This window comes from Cynoglossus semilaevis, chromosome 14 (assembly GCF_000523025.1).
Source record: "Cynoglossus semilaevis isolate Cse_v1.0 chromosome 14, Cse_v1.0, whole genome shotgun sequence".
NCBI lineage: Eukaryota > Metazoa > Chordata > Actinopteri > Pleuronectiformes > Cynoglossidae > Cynoglossus > Cynoglossus semilaevis.
This window is the reverse complement of record NC_024320.1, coordinates 16,128,458-16,152,006: the sequence shown is the minus strand read 5'-3', so window position 1 is coordinate 16,152,006 and position 23,549 is coordinate 16,128,458. Positions and strand designations below refer to the sequence as shown.

Below are 23,549 nucleotides of genomic sequence, written 5' to 3'. Positions count from 1 at the left end.
GACCCATTCTCCGCGATTGGACGGGAAGAGTGTCACAGTGAGGGGCAGAGTGAGGGGCAGAGCCACACTGAGGGGTGTGGTGACAGGGGCATCTACATCCACCCTGATTCACCAAACTTTGGAGCTCACTGGATGAAGGCCGCTGTGACCTTCAACAAGGTCAAGCTCACTAACAAGATCGCTGGTGGAGGCCAGGTAACGGACATGAACATAAACATAAACATAAACATAAACTAGAATCTGGTCCTGGATCTGAATTCAAAAATGAACCTCAAACACATTTTGCAAATGAATCAAACGTGAGACGTAAATGTGGACTGAGACGGCTCTTTGTGGTTATTTTTACATTTTGTTTTAATTTTCTTTTCTTTTTTTGTTCACTTTTGGCTAAAAGGCAATTCTTTTGAGTCATGTAATGCCTAGCCTTCTCTCCAGGATTGTACCCATCAAGTCTTGAAGGCCATATTTAGGGAACTTTTCTTCTAGCCTTTTCATCTATTGTTTTATCTATATCTGGAAGTTTTTTCCATATCTGGCAAATTCCTAACAGTCTGATAAACCTTTGGCTATTTTAGAAAACCTTGAAGCTATTCTTGATTAACTCTTGAATTATATTTTCTTAGGTCTTAGCCTTCGTTTGCTGAAGCCATCATCTTTCCCCCCCCCCCCGTTCCTTTCGGCTTGTTTTGTCCAGCTCTAAGCTACTCTTGGGCCAAACATTTCTGTAACTTCTCGCTGCTTTTGTCGACCTTTTGAGAGGGTTTGCTTTCCCTTTAGTTACCTCTCCGTGCAGGTTATATATTTCACTTCGGTTTGTTTTTTTAATTTCTCTTTCTCCTGCCATGACTTTCCTCTTTCTCCATAATGAGCGTCTCTCTCTCTCTCTGTTCCTTCTCCGGAGTGGGCGAGAGACCCCTACGTCTCGTTAACCTCTTCATTTCCTTCTCCTTGACAACTCACTTCACCTGCTGGTCCCCGGTAACCATGGAAACCAGGATAAACATTTTCTCAATTTTTTTAATGTTCTTCTTGATGAGAGACCACCACATGTGCACTCTAACGTGCACTCTCACAGAAGCACTAGAAAACTGGCAATAATAATTCTGTTTATATTTACCTCCATTATCCATTGCACACACACACACACACACACACACACTGATGTGGACTATAATGAAATAATTGCTCTGCTTATTTGTACATTATGGTAATTATGTTTTTTACTGGGAAATTAATTTACCCATCATGCTCCAGGTGGATGAGAGAGACAGGGAGGTGAAGTATACCCGAGCACACACACACACACACACACACACACACACACACTGGGGTCAGATGTTGTGAAGCCAGCCTCTCCATCTGAATAGAAAAACTGTTTGTTTTTGCTGCCACTGCCTGCTTCGCTCTGATTGGTTAATTGGGACTGATGGATGAAAAGAGTGTTTGGACAGAAGGACAAAGATGGCTCCACGCCACGAACACACCTACACACCTACACACGCAAAAACAAACTGTGTACAAAGAAAAAGTTAGAGTTCCAGATAAGACACGTGTGATAAATCTGAACAAAGATTGTCAAACTGTGAAGTCACAAAAAGACTGATTTTCAGTGAATTTTTCAGTGAAGAATCAGTGAATACACATTTGTGCGGTGTCTGTCATATCTATAAATGTTCTGAGTGGAATTTTTTGTGGGAGTAAAGGGAGTTTACAGAATTAAGTTTCCTGTGGAAATATCTATCTGCTGCGGAGGCTTCTATATGAACTGGAAATGAAAGTCTCCTACGTTGAAACTGAAACCATTGACACAGAGGGACGACAACAGGGGACGCATCACTATAGAAGTGTTGTGACTTTTTACACAACACATCAACCTGACCTCTAAATCAGAGTCCAAACTTAAACGCGTGTACCCAGCAACCCAGAAGGGCCCAGGTCAGGTCAGGCCAGGTCAGGTCAGGCCAGGTCAGGTCAGGTCAGGTCAGGGCTCAGCTGAACATCTGACTCTTTCGGACAAACACTCTGGTTTGAGTTTTTTTAACATGAGATATGAAACTCTCTATGAAGACATGAACTGTGGTCGGTTTTACATGATGAGTTATACGGAGTTTTATGGGATGTTTCAGATTATGTTGAACTCTCTCCACAAATACGAGCCTCAGCTAAACATCGTGTGTGTCGGCTCTCGCCATCGTCTGGTCTCCAACATCTCCTTCAGAGAAACTCAGTTCATTGCTGTTACTGCGTACCAGAATGAAGAGGTACACACACACACACACACACAGTTCAGTGCAAACAGAAGAAATATTCAGTTGGTCCTATCGAAGTACTCTTTAAAGACTATGGAGGAGTGAGAGTGCCCACATTAAATAAAGAAACACATCATTAATTATTTAAATGTGTCATTAACTAAAATAGCTTATTTTTTACAGACTTTGATAGTTAAAATCAATTCATGATGCACTGCAACACAGGACCATGAAATAATTACATAAATGGTGAAATAACTGCATATATTTTTTAATTAAGTAATGACACATTTAAGTAATTATTTGTTATTATTATAAATGTTTGTATATATAATTATCTATTTAATGTTGTCACTTTCAGTCCTTAATAAAATCTGGTCTGTAAGTAATAAAGAAGATTAAGTAACTTATTCCATTTTTTTACCAGCGAACACTACCTAATCTGATAAAACGTCAGGCCAAAATGATTTTTAAAAAATCTAATACTAATAGATAAAAAGCAAAACACATTTAATGGGTTTGCTGCTTGGTTTGTCCTGAAAGGGGTGGGAAGTAATAAATTGTGTGTGTTTGTTGTATGTCCTAACATTTTGTCTTTTCTTTTTTTAAGATAACAGCACTGAAGATTAAATACAACCCATTTGCTAAAGCGTTCTTGGACACTAAAGACAGGTATGATCAGGCCACTACTGTCATTTAAATCTAAGAGGTAAATCCTGGTCCTCTCCTTAACTTCTCCAGATTTTATAAATTGTGTCCAGTATTACCAAATATACTATTTCTTCTCATGGTCATGTATTTGTTACCACAACAGCATAGTAAAGGAGGTTGGCAGGTTACGTTTGATTTATTGTCCTCAGGAACAGAGGAGGGCGGAGCTTAACAGATTCATCTGACAATCTTGTGTCTGGAATTCAACCCTGTAAGTCACTGTTGTTCTCATGATTGGTTCGTTTTACCTTGGGCTAAAAGTTAACCAGAATCTTATTACCACAAGATACATTTATGCCACAAAGATGAAGAGTGCTTTATACTCGCCTACTAATACTAATACTAATACTAATTAGTAATACTAATACTATACTAATACTAATTTCGCCTACAGCAGCAGCAGCATCACTGCTGCCCTGGTTTAATCCCTTTTTGCGTGGAGTTTGCATGTTCTCCCTCTCTGTGTTAGATTTCCTCTGGTTTCATCCCTCAGTCCACAACATGCAGAACTGTGTTAGTGGACACTTTAAACTGTCCTTTGTTGAAAAAGTAGTATGAAAGTGTGAATGTTTTTTATCTGTATATGTGGTCCTGGAATGAACTACCCTGCCCTCTCCCAAAGACTGCTGCTATTGGCTAATGAATGTATAAAATCTGTGTCCCAGGTTGGTCTATGTGCTCAGCTGCAGGGGACGGTTCCTATTCTTACCACGGAAGTCCGTCTTTGACATCCCGTCCTCACCATGGTTACAAACACCATGTTTACCCAGGACGCCATGCTCCTTACTCTGCCCCCTATCCAAAGCCCTGCATGCATTCATCAGGTTATTTTACTTTTCTGTTCTTATTTGTATGCAATTCCTATCTTGTATCATTTTGAAAACATCTTGTGAACAAATATTCACACTCTGTGTCTGAAGACATTCAGGTCTTTGATGGACGTAGCACCTCACCTTGCATGACCACTTCCTGCCCCTCCTCCTTCACTTCTAACTCTTCTCTGACTGCTACTGCTCCTCCTCATTACTCCAGGTAGGTCCCGCCCCTTACCTTATATGGTCACTATATAAAAACTCATCTTAAAACATTCACTCTTTGCTTGCAGTCAGTTCCCTTGTCTTTGGACGGTTGGATGTTCTGAGCTGAGCCCTGTACACTCACCATGCAACTCTCTGCATGGACCAATCAACAATGAGAATCTTATGCAGCATTCCAGCCATGGCCGAGGGAGCAGGGCTGTATGGTGTAGCCCACCTGACTCCACCCACTCTTTCTGAGGACTAATCAAGTGTTAATTGCATTGACTAAAACCTTGACTAAAACCTAATATGAATAATGTGGTAATGGTTTGGTAAAGTGCTGCTGGTTCTGCCATGTTTTGCATTTTGTGTTAATGGATAATCACAATTAGTGGTAACCACTGACTGCTACATACTGTTGCTTGTCACTTCAACACCCTGGCAACACCAAGGGTTATAATACCCTAAATATTGCCAGTAATTCCATATACTTGTAACTCATCGCAGCATCCTATTGGTTATTTTAAGAACTGCTTACCGTTACTAACACAAGTTGCTAATACAGTTACACAGTTGTACATTATATTTACCATTGTTTGACTACAAGCAGATTCTAATATTTACTGAGTTTCATTGTAAAATAAACAAAGATGTTTAGGTGTACCAGTTGTTTATTTCCTTTGTTTTTTAATATGATTTACATTTTACGTTTACATGTTTAATTCTTTAAAAAAACATGCTAATGGACATTCTGTTTATGATCAATAAGGCTGTTTAGATTCTGTGCTACCTAAAAGGCAAATTAATTTTATTTGTTCAGTTTAATTCTGGGGACGATACATATATGCTACGATTAAGTGACTTCTGTTTAGTCATTGTATTATAAGTGACTTCTGTTTAGTCATTGTATTATAAGTATTAATGATATGCACCAGTAAGAGAGAAAATTACTTTTTTGTCAATAAATGTAGAAGAACAAACATTTGCATGTGTAATATTTTATGCATACAGTATAATTTTTCTTCAGACAAACAATTATAATGAACAAAACAACAAGAGGTTTGGTTAAAACAATCACAATTTAGTTAAAAAGGGAAGAAGATTGCAGAAGTGGAACTTTTAAACTGGAACACCGGAAATCGGCTTTAGTGACCCGGAAGATTTAAGTGTAACGGCGTTAAAAACATTCTGTAATTATGTATGGAGAAAGTGGACATTAAACATATCCAGGCAGTTTTCTCTCACAGGTAGAAGCATTTTAAACATTTGATTTTAAATTACCGCGACTTTAATTACTCTTTTAACGCCGGAATAAAAGCCGTTTGAAATAATAAACGAAATAAAGGCTAACTATGGGCTAGCTAGCCTTAAGCTGAACGTCGCTCGTTTCACTTAATATAAGTTAAATATTCTTTAATTGCTTTACATTATTTCATGTTGCACCTAATACATTTTGTTAAATACAATAAAAACAGCGTAAACAAGTACGCCACGGTGCACAGTAAGAATAGCCTTGCTAATGTAGACGCTTATGAAATGAATACAGTTTGAATGAAAAACGTAAATATACATACCTAAAGTTCACTAGCTAGACTATTTTTTGCAAGCGTTTTTCAGAAAGTGCAGCTTCAAGAGCGGAGGCTGTTATCGGTAGTTTGAGAACTGATTCTTTCAGTAAGTTTATAATTAGATTATGTTTTAGTCCGACTTTGACTATCGCACTATCGCTTTTTGAGCACGTTGCAGCGATTTTTAAAAACATGAAGTTTAATATAGAAAATACACTTTCGGAATTATTGTTTAATATTATATGTACTATACATAAATTAACAACGCTATTTTTTTCATTTTTTTTTTCAGAAGCATATTGACTTTTAAGGAAGAAAATATCATAATAATCTCTACCGACTTGGAACAAGCGTTGACCTGCTTGTGTCTGATCTCAGGCCAAAATCATGGCTCACATCACCATAAATCAGTACCTACAGCAGGTAAACTTTGACCTCCACTCCTCCTCAGCTGAAATGTCCTAAGAATTTGTGCTCATGTTCAATCGATTCTATTTTTTTTTTTTTGCTCTTTGTTTCCTTCAGGTTTATGAGGCAATTGACAACCACGAAGGTCTGTTTTGTGCTGAACTTTTGTCCTTCAAACATCCACATGTGGCAAACCCACGGCTCCAGGTTAGGCCCAACACTCTTAGCACAAACACACACACAAACAGAAACTAATATACAGTCTGAAACCCTTGTTATGAATTTTGCAGTTGGCAAGTCCAGAAGACAAATGTCAACAGGTTCTGGAACCGCCATACGATGAGATGGTTGCAGCCCATCTCAGGTATCAATGTGACAAATATTTATTAATGACTGAGGTGTAGTTGTATAGCTCAATACAATGGCAGAAACACATAGGTTTCTTTATTTGATTGTAGGGGGTTCTTACAGGTATCCATAAAACAACACAATAAATATAGAAGATAACTCAAAAATAACCTAAAATGAACCCAAAAGTATCTGAATTCTGACCTCTGGAAGCTCTTTTTCACGACCTTGTGGATAAATATGTTTGGTAGCAGTTAGCTAAATAATAGCTGAAAATAGGTATAAAAATTTGAAATTGATAGTCTTAAGAATTAGGCTAAGATGACTTAAAGTTTTTGCAATAATTAAAAACTAACAATGATAAAAAAATAATAAAATGCCCCCAGATACAGCAGAAGTTGCTTAGAGTAAACATCATTCAAAAATTACCAGTGAGTAGCTAAACATTTGAAACATAATCCAATTGAATGTGTGTGTTGCAGGTGCACCTACGCTGTGGCCAATCACGACTTTGTGGAAGCATACAAGTTCCAGACCCTTGTTGTTCAATATCCTCAAAAAACCCCGAAATACATCCATACAAGATGGCATCAGTGACTTCACCATTTGTTTATATCAATAACTAATAATCCTCTGTTGTCTTTTCCTTGACCATTGACCCGTCACATCTTTCCTAAGGGCCTTCCAGTCCCATAAAGAAGAGAATTGGTGAGTATCAGAGACAGATGTTTCATTTTTATCAGATGGAAAAGTTCTCTGTTCATTGAATTAAATTATTTAAATCATAAGTTATGTTTTCAGGTCTCTCTCTGACTGTGGGTTTAATTTTTTTATTTACCTCAATATACCTTATTAATCGATCCGCTATTATTAGGTAGATGGCTAGAAGATCCTTGTACAAAAGTGTAGTCTGTTTGTATCGACAGCCTAGATTTAAGCAGTACATTACAAATTACATATATAACGCCAATATTAATCTGAAATAAACAAATCACTGTTGTTTTTTTGTTTTTTGTCAGGGTTGGTTTATTTTTATATACACTAAAATTGTGTGTGTATTTTCAGGGCTCTTCCTGTGATGTTTGCTGTCACTTTGGACCTCAGAATATTTGCCAACAATGTCAGTAGCCTGATCCTTGTCCTCTGATCTTCAGCTTTGAAAAACATGTTATTAATTAAAGTAATTCATTTAATTTTTGAAAAATCATTAAAACATCTCTGAAATATACTTCTCAGGCTGAGCAGCAGCTGCAGAAGAAAGGCAAAGGTCAGCCTGGAGAGATGCTTGAGAAGGCAGCGGAGCAGCTGATGAGCTGTTTTAGAGTGTGTGCCAGTGACAAGTGAGGAACACACACAACCACACACACATTTTCTTTTAGTGATAATTTGTCTGGCTTATCATATTGTATTGTGAGTTGAGTATGTTGGATTCTGTACACAGCAATTGCTTTAAGTTAGCTAAAAAAGAGCTAGACGTTAGATGATATTTTGTAAAATTATTTGTGTAGAAAATGTAAAAGTTATTTCAGGAAGAGTTAAACATTAGACAAATTGACAAAATGAGACAGAAAAGGCTAAAAGTTTGTCAAAACATCTGTTCAATAAAAGAAAAAGTTGCGTTAACAACAGCTGTTGTTTCAGTCGTGCAGGAATTGAAGATTCTAAAAAATGGGGAATGATGTTCTTGAGTAACCAGCTCTTCAAGATCTATTTCAAGGTCAGATTTCAACTAACCTCATCACGAAATATGAATTATCGATACAACACTCTTCAACCTGATTAGTGATGTGTGTTTTGTCTTGTAGATCAATAAGCTGCACCTGTGTAAACCTCTGATCAGAGCCATCGACAGTTCCAACCTGAAAAACGACTACAGCTCTGCCCAACAGGTCACGTACAAGTACTATGTAGGACGAAAGGCAATGTTTGACAGTGACTTCAAACTAGGTAAGGATCAGGTCAGACACTACTTCGATTCTATTGCAGTAAATCAGCAGTAAATCAGCAGTTCTCCATTCTGTCCCACACTCACCTGTGTATCTTTGTGTGTCTAGCTGAGGACTTCCTGTCCTTTTCCTTTCAACACTGTCACCGCTCCAGTCAGAAGAACAAGAGGATGATCCTCATCTACCTGCTGCCTGTCAAGATGCTGCTGGTGACACATCTTCACTCATCCATTCACACTGCTTAGCATCATTTACACAACATGTTCACAACGGTTTTCACTAGTGATCAACTCAGGTGAACTGAGTCCAGATTATCTGTTCCGTTTCAGGGTCACATGCCGGGTCAGGAGCTCCTTAGGAAGTATGACCTGATGCAGTTTGCTGACGTCACCAAAGCTGTGAGGTAAGCAACGCAGGAGGTGACATCACAGCACAAGCAGATTTATATAATTTGACAGTGTGTATGTGTGTGATCAGTGAAGGAAACCTGCTGCTGCTGAACGAAGCCCTGTCCAAACACGAGACATTCTTCATCCGTTGTGGAATCTTCCTCATCCTGGAGAAACTTAAAATCATCACCTACAGAAACCTTTACAAGAAAGTGTGAGTCACGCAGATCCTGTGATCAGGATAACTAGTGACACGAAGTTACCACAAGAGGCAGCAATGAACCAGTGTCTCTGTGGGCTACAATCACTGATTTTATCTATGGATTTTTCCTGCCTGAAAAGTTTGTCCATCAGTGAAATATTTGAAGAATAGTTAGGTGTTTTTATTGTGCCAGCAGGGGGTGCTCTAAGTGACTAGGAAGTCTTGTTATGGTCTTTCTAGGTACTTGCTGCTCAGGACTCACCAGCTTCCTTTAGACGCCTTCCTGGTTGCACTGAAGATGATGCATGTAGAGGATGTGGACATTGATGAGGTGCAGTGTATCCTGGCGAACCTCATCTACATGGTCAGGACACACACACACACACGTGCACACACACGCCTGCACACACACTAAAATATGGTGTCAATCCCTATATTTAATCCTGTTCTCTGTTTGCTGTCAGGGCCACATTAAGGGATACATATCCCATCAACACCAGAAGCTCGTGGTCAGTAAACAGAATCCATTTCCTCCTCTCTCCTCTGTCTCCATCTCCTGAGGCTCAACTCCTTACCCACAATCCTCTCTGACCTGGAACACACATGAACTTTTTTTTTTATTATTCCTCTAAAAAGGTTGAATAAAACACATTGTTTTGTACAAAGTTGAACCAATTATTTTTCAGAAAAGAAAATATTAAATTTAGAGAAGTCACAATAATACCTTGCGTATAAAAGTATTGAAATAAAAAGCTTTTATTTCCATTCCAGGAAGTAGAATCATGTTCTGTGAACTTGTCTGTGAAGCCTTTGTACCTCAGGAATTAATGTCTCCTCAACAGTGTGTCTCACCAGGTGAAACCACTGCCTGAATGTTGAACTGCACAACAAACCATGGTTTGTTTTCACTAGTACCAAAGGCAATGAAAGCACCTGGAACTATATGCACTTGAACCAGTAGCAAGTACTGCAGAAAGCACTCAAACGTTTCCATTTTTACCCAGGAGACAAACCACAGGAAATGAGTAGTGGTGCCACTAGGTGGTACACTTTTGTTGGACCTGCAGCAAATCCAACTATATGCTTGATAACCATGGAATAAGAAAAGATTAGAAAGGAACTCAAGGTACTTTTGAGTTTCCATTGGACCTTCATGAAAAACAGACTTTTATCTTCTATGTGGAAATGTAATCATAGTGATTTATTCAAAAGTGCCTCAAGGGGGAGCTGAACTCTCCATTCATCCCAATATAATTTATAAACATTTCAATTTGTGTTGACAGAAAAGTTTAAAACTATGATCAATCCAATGCTAATGTTTCCTTAAATCAAATTGTAATATTGAGTTCAATATTGAGTGTTTTTACTAACAGTCCCGCAACTGCACTATTCTATGCAACCTATTCTTTGGTTGAAAGGAAGCATTTAAATGTCAGAGTTTGGTGTCGTACGCCCTTCTGCTGCCTCTAGTCTAGGTCTGATCCAGTTCAGGTAGCGGGAGAGTTTGGTGAACACCAGGCCGTCGCAGCCTGCTGTTGTTGACATCAGTATACCGGTCAGGAAGGCTGTCCCGTGTTCCACCGTGGCAACTGGTGATCCAGGCAGTGGTCCAGAACATGACCTTCCTCCACCGTCTGGCCTCAGAACACTCCCAGAAACCAATGTCCCCTGGTTTCCAACCTTTGATGTCATCGCTCTGTTCCTCTGTGAACCGTGGTTTTCGTTTGCAGTAGTTTGGTTGCTCCTCCTGTCGTAGGTGTCGTTGTGGTACGCCGTGGGGAGCTGTTGAATCTGCCTTCCCACAGCTGGAGGATGGAGATTTGGTGCCTGCTTCCTCATGCAAAACATTTTGTTGCTGAGCGACTGTGATACCTCTAACTCACTGCGGCAGTCGTCCAGCGTCATGTAGACCAACTCCTGGTTCCGTCGGCTTCTCCCTCTGTCGGCCACACCCGTTCTCCCAGAATTCATCAGGATGTTCTCGCTGAAGTCCTTGGTGGGCAGGCAGATGGGGATAAGGATGGGGCTAAAGATCACAGGCTCGGCTAGCAGGAGGAGAGCTAAGTCATGGTCATCACGATCTGGACGAAATCGATTATGGATGACCAAATCCTGGACAGGGTAGTGCTGCTGGTCTCCTGGGACAAGACGTCAAAATGAAAAGGTTTTAAACTGTACAAATACGCAGCTTTATGGGGAAAAAAGTGTCACACCTGCAACAATGGAGAGACGTTGGGGTCCTATCTTGTATCTTCTAGCGGTGTGGAGGCAGCTGGCAGCAGTCAGGACAGTGCGACCATCTAGCAGTACTCCCCCACAGGGCTCCCCCCCCTCACTGTTGTGCAAGGACACCTGGAACAGATGAGCCACGGATCTTAAAAACACACCCTCAATACGAAAGACAACAGTGGAATTTCAGGCATTCCACATCTTTACTGTGTTGATGATGCTTGGCTCTGATTGGCTGACACGAGCTGAGTAGCCGTTACCTGCCAGGGACAGCTTCCAGGATGACACATCAAGGAAGAGGTGCCGGATCTTTCAGGAATTTGACCGCACGGAAACTCCACTGATGACAGAAAGACAACAACTCATGTAGTTTATGTATAGTTGAATGGGTCGTATTTACTTTTTCGGGGAGAGGCTTGTATTTGATTGACTGTGAGCTTAGTTACACCTTCTGGCAGACAACTGCGCTGATCGCTGTGCAGTCTGAATCCAGCAGTGCAGGAGCAGGTGAAGGTGAACTGGGAGGCTGTGCATTGCTGCTGACATGCTGTCGGGCCTTCAGTCGGACATTTGACCAACTCTGGCCCACAATAAAACAACATGCTAAGATAGTTAGAAATGTGTTAGACGTTGTGTAAATTGCAGTAACGATAGGTCAACATATTCATGAAACCTCCCGGGGCGTGATCAAGGATGTTGACTGCGGGAGTTTTTGGGTTTTTTTTTTACCTCTGTAAACGGCTTTATTGACAGTGTTTTTACTCTGCTCCTTTATCTCCGCTGCAGTTTCCAGCTCACAGATTGGTCCGTAGTGGGGGGTGGGGCATGAACAATGGAACCCGCCCACTTTGTCTGTGCAATTTCCGCCATGGAGGCAGGGGTTTGGGTCACACTGGTTCCCATCTAGAATTGATATCAAGAACATTCCAATTTTATATAAACTCTTAAAATGAAAATGAATTTAAATTAAGTGAAGCTTTATAAATAAAATATATATATATATATATATATATATATATTTAAAATATATTTAAAGTCATTTTATTTGATTAATTATTTAGATAAAATACATCCTATGAAAATTTTAATATTCAATGTTTAATTCATGACAGTAAAACTGTCTCATCTGTACTTAAAAAATGATTTAAAAAATGAAACATTAGGCAATAACTGCAAAATACAATTACAACTAACTAATGCATTTGAAGAACTGTAATAACATTCAGATTAATACTGCGTATACACAGTATAGATTCAGTTTTTCCTTGATTCTTATTCATTTTCTTAATTTTCTAGCTTTTCGTTTGTTGTTGTCTGGACTTTAAAAGAAGTGAAAACGACTGCAGGACAGAAGAACTCACCCACGTAACGGGTCCAGAAACTGTTCTGTAAAAAAAAAAAAGACAAATGAACCTTGACATGAACATTGACTTTGGAATGTGTCGAGAGTCTATCAATCAGCTGTAGACTTACAGCCACGTGATTGGACGGTGGAATTATTGGCTAAAGAGTGCAGCACATGTATTAAATCAGATCAATCTTCACAAAATGATTAACACAATTACCACATTAATCTCATCAGCCCTGTGATAGTTGGCTCTAACGGAACAAAGACTGACCGTTTGTTCATCATTTTCAAAACATTCTCGTGCCTCCTCAAAGTTGCACTGCTCCTCGAAGCACTCCCTCTCCAGGTTCCCCTGCAGAATCTCCTCCAGGAAGGAGTTGCTCCGCTTGGACCTCAGGAAAACACTGTGGTCCTGACGCAGCACTTAGACGGAAAATACAACTGAAGGCATCAGAGAAGGTCGGTGCTCAAAATACAACTCTCACAGTCTTCACAGAAAATCTGTCAAAATCAGTCTGTCAGTCAATCAGTCACTCTCTCTTCTCGGTCTTTTGTGTGTCCTCTGGAGCGCCTGTTGTCACCAGGTGTTTGGATCTGGGTCAGTCATTTGTTTATGCTCCATCAGTGACTGTGGTGAGGCTGCTCCTCACACACACCTGCAGATTTGTGTCTTTACTCTTATGTAGTAACAATAATTATGATGGTGAAATGATGGTTATCATTATTGTTATTGCAGATTGTCCAAAGCTGCAGACTGGCACAGAGTCATCGGTCCACGTCTCCTCAGACATCATTAAAGAGCCCAGAACAGCTCACAGATCAGGACGAGACAAACCAAATGATCTGGTTAGATGATATTTCAAATTGATGAAAATCGTCTGATTCTTTGGTCTTTGGTCTAGGAGAGGATGTGGCGACAATGAGTTGCTAAATTGACTCCAAATGTAAAAAAGCGAACTTCCCGTCATGTTGAAAAGATGAGCCTTTTTTTCACTCATGTTGTTCTGCTGTATGTTTGGTGCTGAAATGATTATGAATGCTAATTTAATGATAATTAATTATTGGGTAATTATACATCTCTGTATTGTAGTCAATGAGATATTTAGGTGAAATTGTGGCTAAATGTTTTTGTTCGGTTGCGTGAAAATACAGTTGTTTTAAATGTGGCAGTGACACCAAGTTTGAATGGTCCATGTCATTAGGCTGCTGCCACTAACATGTTATATCTATGTCATCTGCGTCACAACAGAAAATAACTTTTTCAAAAGTTCAAATCCAAATGTTGCCGCATGAAATTAGAGGTCAGAGTTCATACCTTGTCCTCGGCTGAGGAGCTGAAGGAAGGAGATGAGGAGACATAGAGGCAGAAGAGATGCTAGACGACCAGGACGAAGAGCAGACATGATGTTGAGCGCCATGTTTCTGATTTCACTGCACTCACGTTCAAACACACCCACACCCACACACACACACACACACACACACACACACACACCATCGATCCTAGCTCAGAGTTTGTGCACAAGGAAACAACCAGACTTTTTCTGTATGACTAATAATTTAAAGGTAATTTTATCTTATAATAATTGTTAAATAGGATAAAGAAAATCTTTAGATTTCTTCTTTTTGTCCTTTTAAAAGCTTGTTTTTTTTCTTCTTCTAACTCTTCTAACCTGGACTCTGACCTCTGACCTGTATGTCAATAATCAGGATGTTCTTTATTTGATCAAACTCTGTGTTTTTCATCCAAATGGTTAATTATTAAACAGATTTTTGATGAAAGCACAGAGAGAAAACCAAAGAAATGCAAGAGTGGAAGAAAGTTTTTAAAAGAAACCGAGAAAAAAAAACAACAACAATATTTTAACAATGATTTGTGCCAACCGTCACAGCCAGTTTGGTTTTCATTGCCAACAGTGTGACAAACACTTTCCTGGCTCAGTTTGGAATGTTCCGGAGCTGCCCATTAGTACTGGTTCTGTTTAGAACCTTGGATAGAACTGTAGGAAAGTGCAGCCCAGTGAGAGGGTGACGGGCTTGTTGATCAGAAGATACTACGAACGGGTTTTGCAGATGATGTGGTGTTATTGTCATCACGGAGCAGCGACATGTTCTGTAGCTAACACAAGAGGAGTTGTTAAACCAGTGTGAAGTGGTCTGGATCAGGATCAGAACCGCTCCAAATCATGGCTCACATTTGATAAGTGTCAGAGAATAGAGTGTTCCCTGATTGGTCGAGTCTTAATATCTCAGCATCAGCATCATAATATAATATAATATAATTAATATATAATAAAGTTATATATTCACATATATATATATATATGTATATATATTTTTTTATTGTTGTTATACACATATGCGTATACATTCATCGGGACAATGAAAATGTATTTTAATATAAACCCTACTTGTTGCAGTTATGTATATATATATTTAATGAACATACTATATATGTACATATATAGTATGTTTGTTAAAGTAATTATTTACTACATTTCAAGCCTTAAAACAGAACTATTATTATATTACAAGTATGATTTTAATCTGAATTTATTGAGAAACGGCTAATGCACATTTTACAACTTTTTATTCCCCTTGAAATTAAGAAATAAGTCTCAAGAGAATTTGTTAGACATATTCTTTTTACTGACTGTTAAATAATATGGATTGTGAAGATATCAAATCAAACAGGTTGTACATCGGAGACTGAAGAATAACAGGATTTAGTTCAAGTCAAATGTTTCATGAAAGGATGAAAAAGTGTCAAACTTGGAGAAGGTCTAAACATCAGATGAGGACCAGGGGCTGTCACTGTCTCCGCGATTCAACTTCAACTTTGGAGACGTTTACGTCAAACACTGTATTTTCAAAATCATTTGTTTGGGAATCAAAACATTCAGTTATCATGTTTTCATGTTGGAAATTAGCCACAAGTCAAAGGTTTACTTACTAAAACACGTCTCCCAAAAGTATAAAACCATCAAACCTTTTTGAATTTAGGACAAAAATGACAGCCCTTTAAGTTTATCCTGGAATTTGAAGTGAAATCTTTTTTTTTTTTTTTTCAAATCACAGAACGAGCCTCTTGATGGTGCCATGGTGCCGCTTGGCTCGGCCTCCTTTGGTCATCAGCGTATTTATCCCATCTTTGATCCAATGGATGTACTTGGACACCTGGGTGTAGACCCCGTACTTTCCTTTCCGAGCACAGCCTTCCCCCCAGCTCACAATGCCAGTGACAAAATAGGTGTCACGGTAGAGGGTGACATGCGGGCCACCGCTGTCACCCTGGCAGGCGTCCTTGGGAGCGGTGTGGTAACCAGCGCAGAACATACGCTGCGAGATTCGGAACTGAGTCGAGTCCAAGCAGTCCTGCCGGTCCACGTAGGGCAAGGCCAGGCGCTGGAGGATGGTGGACGCCTGTTGACCCTCACCAAGGCGGCCGAAACCACTGACCAACCCAACTGGCTGCCGCATCAACAACTGGGAGGAAAGTGTGAAACTCCGTCATAGAATTGTTGTCACCCTTTTTACTTTCTGTACTTGAAAAACTCACCTTTTCTGCAAAGTCCTGCTCTGGTAAACACGCCGGCCGGACGAACCTGCTGCACCTTATCGCTGTGTGAGTTTGATGAGCGCGATGTCGTTGTGGTATGTCTCTGGTTTGTACCTGACGTGTGTGACTATAGCTTCTATGCTGTGGGTCGCCTCGTTACCGTCGACCACCAGGGTGTCAAACTCTCCTGGACAATCACAAACGATAGATACAAGTTGGGTTTTTTTTTACAGTTGGAGATCATTGTCAAGACAAACTGGTTTACGTTTGTAAACCAGTGACTCACCAAAGACAAAAACAGTGATTTTAAATCTCAGCTACACTGCTGGGTCCACCGCTAACTTTGAACTTTCACCTGTGAGCTCAAGGCACTGACTTGGTGGAGGAGATGGGTTCACAAACTATGTTTTCCTCTTAAAAAGGTGAAATAAAACATGGAAAGAAATCCTTAAAGATCTTAGACTGAATCAGACACAGATTTGTTGGGTGTAGGTCCTGAGTCCCTGGAGAACATTTGAGCTCCAAACACAAAGACCAGGAATGGGACCAGCAAACTGTTGATCTTCTTAGTGCAACCCAAGCCTGCTAACAACTTCTTCTCCTTCCACCGTGTGGCCCATGTGGGTCATGATTAGGTGTGAACTGAAACATCTTCACGTGTGGTCAGATGGTCAGATGTACCTACCCAGTTTAATGTAGATGTAACGGGATTGGTTCATACAGTGGGCAGCAGTTAGGATAATGTACTCATTGAGGATGGTCCCTCCACAGAAACCGATATCGTCCTCATTCAGGAGCAGAGCCTGCCGACCACAACACATGGTTATAGACCCACTGTTTCACAAACTAAAAGCCTTAGGAGACGTCACTGTAGCCTCCTGAATTTTGGACGGGTCTTACCTGCCAGGGACATTCTCCTGGTGGACAGTTTTCTCCATTGACAATTCTCGTCATACTAGCCATCTCAGCGTTTATCTCTTCTTCTTCTACAATGTCTCTTGGATCAATCCCCAGATGAGCGATGTTTCCAGTAGAGGGCATCTCAGTGAAGTTGGAGTCCAGGCCTGTACTATTAGCGTCTGTCGTATTTTCAGCTGTTACGTTCTTCCGCTCATATCTGAAGATCGTCCGTGTTTTTTTGGCGACAATCTGGCCACACTTGAAAGTTTCTGTAAAAACGTGCGAGAGGAGGCGTGACAGTCATAAAACGTCTATGACAATCTGGACTGATGGAATATGATCTGAAATCACGATTCTTACGGTTGGATAGACAGGATTTATCGTCTGCTGTCAGAAAGTAACCATCAGCACAGGAACAACGGATGTTTTCTTGGACCACGTTACAAAAATGTTCGCAGCCTCCATTTTTGGACTCACACAGCTCAGGAATGACTAAAAAGACGGAGAACTCAGTGAAGACCAGATCAAAGTTCAGACAGGCCCACCATCGTTGACCCCTCTGTCTAAGAGTATGGTGTTATGGTGTAAAGTGTGTTTGTAAATAAATATATCGACAAATTTAGTGTTGGAGAACCGCAGCCTTCTTTACAACGCCCACGATAGGGCTACAGCGCCACCTGCTGTAAAATGAATGAAATGATTCGTTCAAGATTCGTTGACGATTCGTTCTATTGTTCGAGAGTCAAAGATCCGAATCAGGAAAAAGAGTCGGTCTTTCCAACACTAATACAAAGACGTTTGCGGAAGCAGCAGGAAACGTACTTAACCGCGCTTTTCTACATGTGTAGCCAAGTGTTCCGCGCTTCGGTCCGCCTCTTCTAATCGCGCTGTAGCAGGGGAATGGTCTGCGACCGGAATATACTGATTTTTCACAGAACAACGCCTCTTCTAATCGCGCTGTAGCAGGGATTTATACTGATTTTTAGCAGGGATTTATACTGATTTTTCACAGAACAGAAAACTCTTGTTTTCGACAGTTGTCCGTGTTTTCTTTACCGATCTCACAGTTGTAGCCTTGGAAACCGGCGGGACAGAAGCAGAGGTAGCTTCCGATCCCATCTTTACACTGTCCGCCGTGTGCGCAGGGATTGGATATGCAGGCGTCGCCATCTGCAGGACAAACAGAGCAGACGTCGCAGCACTTAGTGGTGAGATAGGGTACTGTACCCCAAAAATCAACTACAAAGCATCCAATAAGTTTCTGTCTTATTGGATGTCTTTGCTGCTTTTGTATATTTTAAGGCATTTGTAAATCATCATGTTCTTACCAAAATATACATTCCAGAATTCATCCTAAAAAAGAAACAACAATTTTTAGTCATTCCAAACAAAAAGTAAAAAAAAAAATGTTTCCATTAGAAGAACATCACTCAAAAAGTACAACATTTTACACCAGTGGTGTACAGTCAAGACCATCAACGTCTGCTCTGCTGGTCCAAACACTATCAGAATCACTGCCTTATTTTTCAATACATATATCATGATTATTTATAAAATAATGCAGAGAAGTCTGTTCTCAACTTTCATTCTTTTCAAAGCGTTTCTCTTGATTTTTCTACGCTTCAGTTGTATATATTTGAGTATATTTCACGTGCCAGGGTGAAAGAAGTCAGAGTCAGCAGTTCAGGTGCTGCAAACCTAAAACGAATGGCAACAAAATTGTTTTTTTTTGACCAATCACATTTGTTTTGCTTTAGGAATGCTATATTTCTGCTAACTTTTAGCTTTTGTGTCCGTCATTTCCTTCTATTCTTGCTTCACTTTCTGTCTTTCCTTCATCACCGTTTTCTCTTTGTTTTCGAAGATCTCCCGTGCTTCTTCGAAGCTGCAGCGCTCCTCCATACATTCTCTCTCCATGTTTCCTTGTTTCACTTCCTCAAAGAAACTGTTAGCTCGTCTTCGCCTGTTCAATACCTCATTGGCAGCTGCGTCATCCATAAAGACTGAACAAAAGGGGGAAAAAAGTGAAAACAAAAAGGAATGAGAGTTGGTTATTTTAAAAATCCATTTTCAGCCTCTTACAGAAGCTGTTCATTTTTGCTACTCCTTGAGTTGAGTATTCTTCTGGCTACCTGCTTAGTCTTTGTTTAATGTAATTGCTAAATATTTTTTTGATTTTGACTGCTTAGTCTTTGTTTAATGTAATTGCTCAATATTTTTTTGATAGTTACTTTTGCCTATTTTTCAGTTATCTTCTGGGTATTTTATATCCAGCGTTGCTAATATTTTTCTAACTAGCTTTTTGGTAAAACCATAAATTTGTTTGAGTTCAGTGTTGTAGACGATGGGTGACGACCAACAAACTAACAAAAAGTGACATCACACACACACAGAAGAAGAGAGTGCAGGGGTCAAGGGTCATATGTCACCTGTCAGACTGTTTAGTTTTTCACACACACATACACATACACACACTTGTTGCAGCTGTGTCCTGGTACATGTGAAGTTTTGTGGTTGACATACCATGAGCAGCAGCAGCAGCAGCAGCAGCAGCAGCAGCAGTGACCAGGTGGAGGAGCAGCAAAACCAGGGAGTAGCTCTGACGGCAGAACATCCTCGCTCTGATGTTTGGTGCTGATGAAGATGCTGGCTCTTATTGAAAGTCCTTCTGCGTCTCGGTGAAGAAAAGAGTTTATACCAGAGTCTAAGTCTGTTAACAGGAGGCTGGAACAGAGGACGTTGACCTCAGTGATTGAAGAGAGGGGGCTGATGTTGACAGGAAAAGGCGGAGCTTTGATGCATCAGTGGGAAGGGCTATTAGAATTAGATTTTTCAGTTTCTCTTTAAACCATTTTGAATCATGTTTCAGGAAACATACATTTTTCAGAAATGTCAATAAAACCTTAAATCTCGAGTTTCTTGATGAGCTTTGATCCATTTATCAGACGAAAATACAAAAAATAACAGATTCTAAGCCAGTGGTTCTCCAACTTTTTCTACTCTGTACCGCCTGAGAAAACATTGATCTCTCTGAGTACCACCATGATGACCAACATCAGAGTATAGCAGCGTAGGCCTTCACTGTTAGCTTCCACCACAGGAGAGATGTTTAGAAATGGTTATGTTTAAATGTTGTATTAATTGTGCACGGTATGTTTATTTATTTATTTATTCAGTTGAAAATGTAAATGTTAAAATATTTTCCGCACCACAATTTAGCATACCACAGCAGACTGAGTATGAAAGGAGCATCAATGAGAGGTGTGTTAAAGAGTTTTCATTAATAGTTCAAATCATTGGTAATGAAAAATAGATTTCATTTTACAATTTATTATTTACCGTATTATTATTATTTATTATTTCAATATTTTGTTTGATTTTAACATTTTATATTCATAGTGTTAAATGAGTTAAATTAATACATTTAAATATTATTGTCATGACTATTTTCTGTGAAATGCATTTATAGATTATGTACTCATTTACTCAGAATAATCAGTCACTTTTATTTCTTTTATTCTTTTTACACAAATTAATACATTGACTTTCTTCACAAAACAATACATGATTCATTGAACAATTTAATATTATTGAATCTGTTTCTGTTCTATGATGTCACTTGCTTACACTTATTATGGGTGGTGCCTTAATGGTCTGCACTACCCAGCCCACAAAGTTGGCCACGTTTGTGTAGACTGTGTAGTATCCGGGTTGCGAACAACCACGCCCCCAGCCGACTACACCCACCAGGAAATAGGTGTGACCAAAATCTGTAACAAGTGGACTGCCATCGTCGCCACGGCAGCTTTCGCTCTGTCCCTCGAGGTACCCGGCACATAACATGTTCTCTGTGAAGGTGAAGTTACTCCACTGGGAGCATCGACGGTTCTCTATGAGCGGGACCATCATCCTGCGGAGAAATGGTGACACAGGAACTCCTTCTGCTTCCTTTATGTTGCCTCCAATTGTCCTCTTCCCCCAGCCCGACACACTGTGGTACCGTACTAGTGAGAGCTCACGCTCCCACAATTCTCTGGTTGGCAGGCACACGGTGTTAACGTTATGGTTTAATGTCAAAGGTCGACTAAGCTGCAGCAACGCTAAGTCGCTGTCACCTGATGCAACCGCGTAACTGGGATGAGGGATTGCCATGGAGACGGGTATCCGCTGCTCCGTCCCATCGCTTATGTCCAGGTTTAGTTTTCCTGGTGGGAAAATCAGGTGCCTATTATAACATGACTATTCCAACAAACAGTTATTCAAGAAAAAACACATCTTTATTATATACATTTATTCAAAAAGTTAAGTTAGCCTGCTACTTCTAACTGACATCTAACTTCTGACGTCAGAGCCGTTTATCGTTTCGTTACCTGCCACCACCATTAAGTGGTCTGGTTGATGATGGAGGACACAGTGGGCGGCCGTTAGGACCCAATCAGGTTTGACCAGAACTCCTCCACAGTGACTGGTTCCGTTCAACTGGACCAGAACCTGAAGGGAATCAACGAAATCAGAAGTTCTTTTAGATCACACGTGTCAAAGCCAGGCACGGGGCCCAAATCTGACCCGCTTTCTTGTGCCCCACTGTGAAATTGAGTTTGACACCCTTGACCTAAGACCTAATATCGTTATTATATAATCGATAATGTCGTTAACTGTGCTTAGCTAATGTATATCTTCTTAAAGTTCTTAAACTTTGGAAATGTCTTGTCTTTTACCTGCCAAGGACATTCTCCTTCAGGGCAGTGGTTCGATCCCACCGCTCTCATCTGAGGCACAACACTGTCAGTTCCAGCCGGATTCTTTGGTGCCACCTGGCCACATGGGAACTCCGCTAGAAACAAAGGACACAAATCAGAACCTGCAATATAAAAGTCAACAGCCCAAAACTAGATTTGGTCTCTTCAAAGTGTCCTGGATCTGGACTGAGGGGAAAGACCAGATCCTGTGCTACCTTATGTGGCTTACATAAAAAAAAAACTGAAGTAAAGTCATAAAGGTTCTACCATCGGCGACGCAGGTCCGTCCGTCCTCTCCAAGTCTGTATCCGTCAGCACAGGAACATTTGCGTTTCTCTCCAGAGCCATCACAGAAATGTTGACACAGTCCATTCTGGTACAGACACTTCAGGGAGTCTTCAAAAACTGGACAAAATAAATGAGAATACATTGTTCTAATGTTTGTTAACATTAAAGGCTCATTTGAAGGTGTATAAAAGAAACTACAATGTTTGACTTTCACCACCTGTCTGACAGTGACGTCCTTCAAAGCCTACTGGACACATGCACTCGTAATGCTTCCCGATGGCAACACATGTGCCGTTGTTCTGACACGTGTTCTCCAGACACGGCTCAGTACCTGATTAACCAGAAAATAGAAACAAAAGTAGCAATATATTAGAATTAACACCTGAAAGTCTAACTCTGAGTGCAGTCTCATCTTAACTGGGAGAAAAGAGACAATGTACTCACCACGGTAGCTCAACCAGAACTGTATCTGAAAAAGCAACCAACAAGGATCAATAACTGATGAACCAGTGCTTCAGTGATCTGTCAATAACTGATCATTCATCAATCAAAGACTAATATATCAATATATTACTGAGAAGTAGTTGATCCATAACCCAGTGTATTGCTGCGCATGCTAGCACTCAGATTCATCTTAATGTAGATCAGTGGAAATGCTAAAGTTGAGGCTAATGCTAAGGTCTTTTTCAAAAATCAATGTTAATCTTCTTTCATCTTATAATGCATAGTTTGATGTAAATACTAGTACCAACATTACAGCTACAAATGATTCACATTTCAATAGATGCTACTTCAAATGTGAAGGCTAATGTTGCTGTTCTTTTGCTCATCAATGCTAAGCTAGTTTCAATTTCTAATCAACCGAGAAAGAGCTGACCGTCCTGTCTTCATCCTCGAAGACCTCTCGTGCCTCCTCGTAGCTGCAGATTTCTTCGATGCATTCACGCTCAAGGTTTCCCTGTTTCAGCTCTTCCAGGAAGCCGCTGTTCGCTCGCCGCCATCTTTGTAGGATGTTGTTAGCGTCATGCTGCTCCACAAAAACTGACATTTTTTATATATATATAATTTAGTACCAGATTTCTTTTAAATGATATTCTAAATTTGAAATACATTTTCATTTTTTAGATTTTTTTTTTTTTTGCCATTTCTAAATGTTTGCTTAACCTTTTAGCTGTGTAAATATTTGACCTCAGTTTTGGTTAATGTTTGAACAGGTTGTGAGCTACTGTAATTATTTTACTGCACCTGCTCTGGTTTGACAACTTTGTCTTGAAGATAAGAATTAGTAACTGTACGGGTGTGAGTTTCACTAATTAAATACCGTTCTGACTAGAGAAGGGTCTTAATGAAACCTAAACACCTCAAATGTGAAGACCTTGGTGACTGAGACCTTCAAAACCATCTTTCTGGAGCTCTTCCTCCGCCAGTATTAGACCAGTTTTAGGTTAGAATTAGACTTTGTCTAATCTTTGATTATGTTGGAGTACATTTTCAGCCACCTTAGAGACCAGATCCATTTGAGTGTGGTTCTTTTACCTGGGTTAGCAGCAGCAGCAGTGATGTTTAGTTGCAGCAGCAGCAGCAGCAGCAGCAGCGGGGGGGGGGGGGTGGCGGTGGTCGGCACACACCTCACCAGCAGCACGATG

At 40.1% G+C, this 23,549-nt stretch overlaps 5 protein-coding genes across 5 annotated transcripts in view; 2 read left to right on the top strand and 3 right to left on the bottom strand.

The window, feature by feature from the left end:
* tbx19 (T-box transcription factor 19) overlaps positions 1–4,577 on the top strand; it is a 5,131-nt gene extending 554 nt beyond the window's left edge. The window contains exons 3-9 of the mRNA XM_025062047.1: positions 29–195; positions 2,127–2,261; positions 2,860–2,921; positions 3,110–3,171; positions 3,614–3,784; positions 3,881–3,992; positions 4,066–4,577. Coding sequence (XP_024917815.1) covers positions 29–195; positions 2,127–2,261; positions 2,860–2,921; positions 3,110–3,171; positions 3,614–3,784; positions 3,881–3,992; positions 4,066–4,237 — 881 coding nt within the window. The 3' untranslated portion in view covers positions 4,238–4,577. The remainder of the gene's footprint in view (positions 1–28; positions 196–2,126; positions 2,262–2,859; positions 2,922–3,109; positions 3,172–3,613; positions 3,785–3,880; positions 3,993–4,065) is intronic.
* Positions 4,578–5,090: 513 nt separating this feature from the next.
* pcid2 (PCI domain containing 2) lies at positions 5,091–9,630 on the top strand. Its single transcript, XM_008325374.2, has 15 exons — positions 5,091–5,226; positions 5,840–5,970; positions 6,073–6,162; positions 6,246–6,319; positions 6,786–6,851; positions 6,970–7,011; positions 7,369–7,423; positions 7,540–7,643; positions 7,945–8,020; positions 8,109–8,250; positions 8,358–8,458; positions 8,579–8,652; positions 8,727–8,852; positions 9,081–9,204; positions 9,305–9,630. The coding sequence occupies exons 2-15, from the start codon at positions 5,935–5,937 to the stop codon at positions 9,398–9,400; spliced, it is 1,206 nt and encodes a 401-aa protein (XP_008323596.1). The 5' UTR covers positions 5,091–5,226; positions 5,840–5,934; the 3' UTR covers positions 9,401–9,630.
* A 388-nt stretch (positions 9,631–10,018) lies between these two features.
* Positions 10,019–13,888, bottom strand: prozb (protein Z, vitamin K-dependent plasma glycoprotein b). The gene is made up of 8 exons (XM_017038389.2): positions 13,733–13,888; positions 12,689–12,840; positions 12,431–12,455; positions 11,799–11,972; positions 11,518–11,649; positions 11,330–11,409; positions 11,054–11,192; positions 10,019–10,978 (listed from the first exon to the last, which is right to left on the bottom strand). The coding sequence occupies exons 1-8, from the start codon at positions 13,833–13,835 to the stop codon at positions 10,266–10,268; spliced, it is 1,518 nt and encodes a 505-aa protein (XP_016893878.1). The 5' UTR covers positions 13,836–13,888; the 3' UTR covers positions 10,019–10,265.
* Positions 13,889–14,990: 1,102 nt separating this feature from the next.
* On the bottom strand, positions 14,991–19,608 carry LOC103389832 (coagulation factor X). Its single transcript, XM_017038390.2, is given in 10 exon segments — positions 14,991–15,903; positions 15,977–16,044; positions 16,047–16,163; positions 16,662–16,779; positions 16,877–17,145; positions 17,237–17,368; positions 17,933–18,046; positions 18,205–18,229; positions 18,719–18,879; positions 19,400–19,608. Coding segments are annotated over 10 exon segments (1,509 nt in total). The 5' UTR covers positions 19,491–19,608; the 3' UTR covers positions 14,991–15,489.
* A 753-nt stretch (positions 19,609–20,361) lies between these two features.
* LOC103389800 (uncharacterized) overlaps positions 20,362–23,549 on the bottom strand; it is a 7,257-nt gene continuing 4,069 nt past the window's right edge. The window contains exons 10-17 of the mRNA XM_025062046.1: positions 23,440–23,498; positions 22,781–22,944; positions 22,348–22,372; positions 22,121–22,234; positions 21,883–22,020; positions 21,595–21,710; positions 21,247–21,367; positions 20,362–21,081 (exon numbers count right to left, since the gene is read on the bottom strand). Of these exons, the coding sequence (XP_024917814.1) occupies positions 20,492–21,081; positions 21,247–21,367; positions 21,595–21,710; positions 21,883–22,020; positions 22,121–22,234; positions 22,348–22,372; positions 22,781–22,944; positions 23,440–23,498 (1,327 nt within the window). The 3' untranslated portion in view covers positions 20,362–20,491. The remainder of the gene's footprint in view (positions 21,082–21,246; positions 21,368–21,594; positions 21,711–21,882; positions 22,021–22,120; positions 22,235–22,347; positions 22,373–22,780; positions 22,945–23,439; positions 23,499–23,549) is intronic.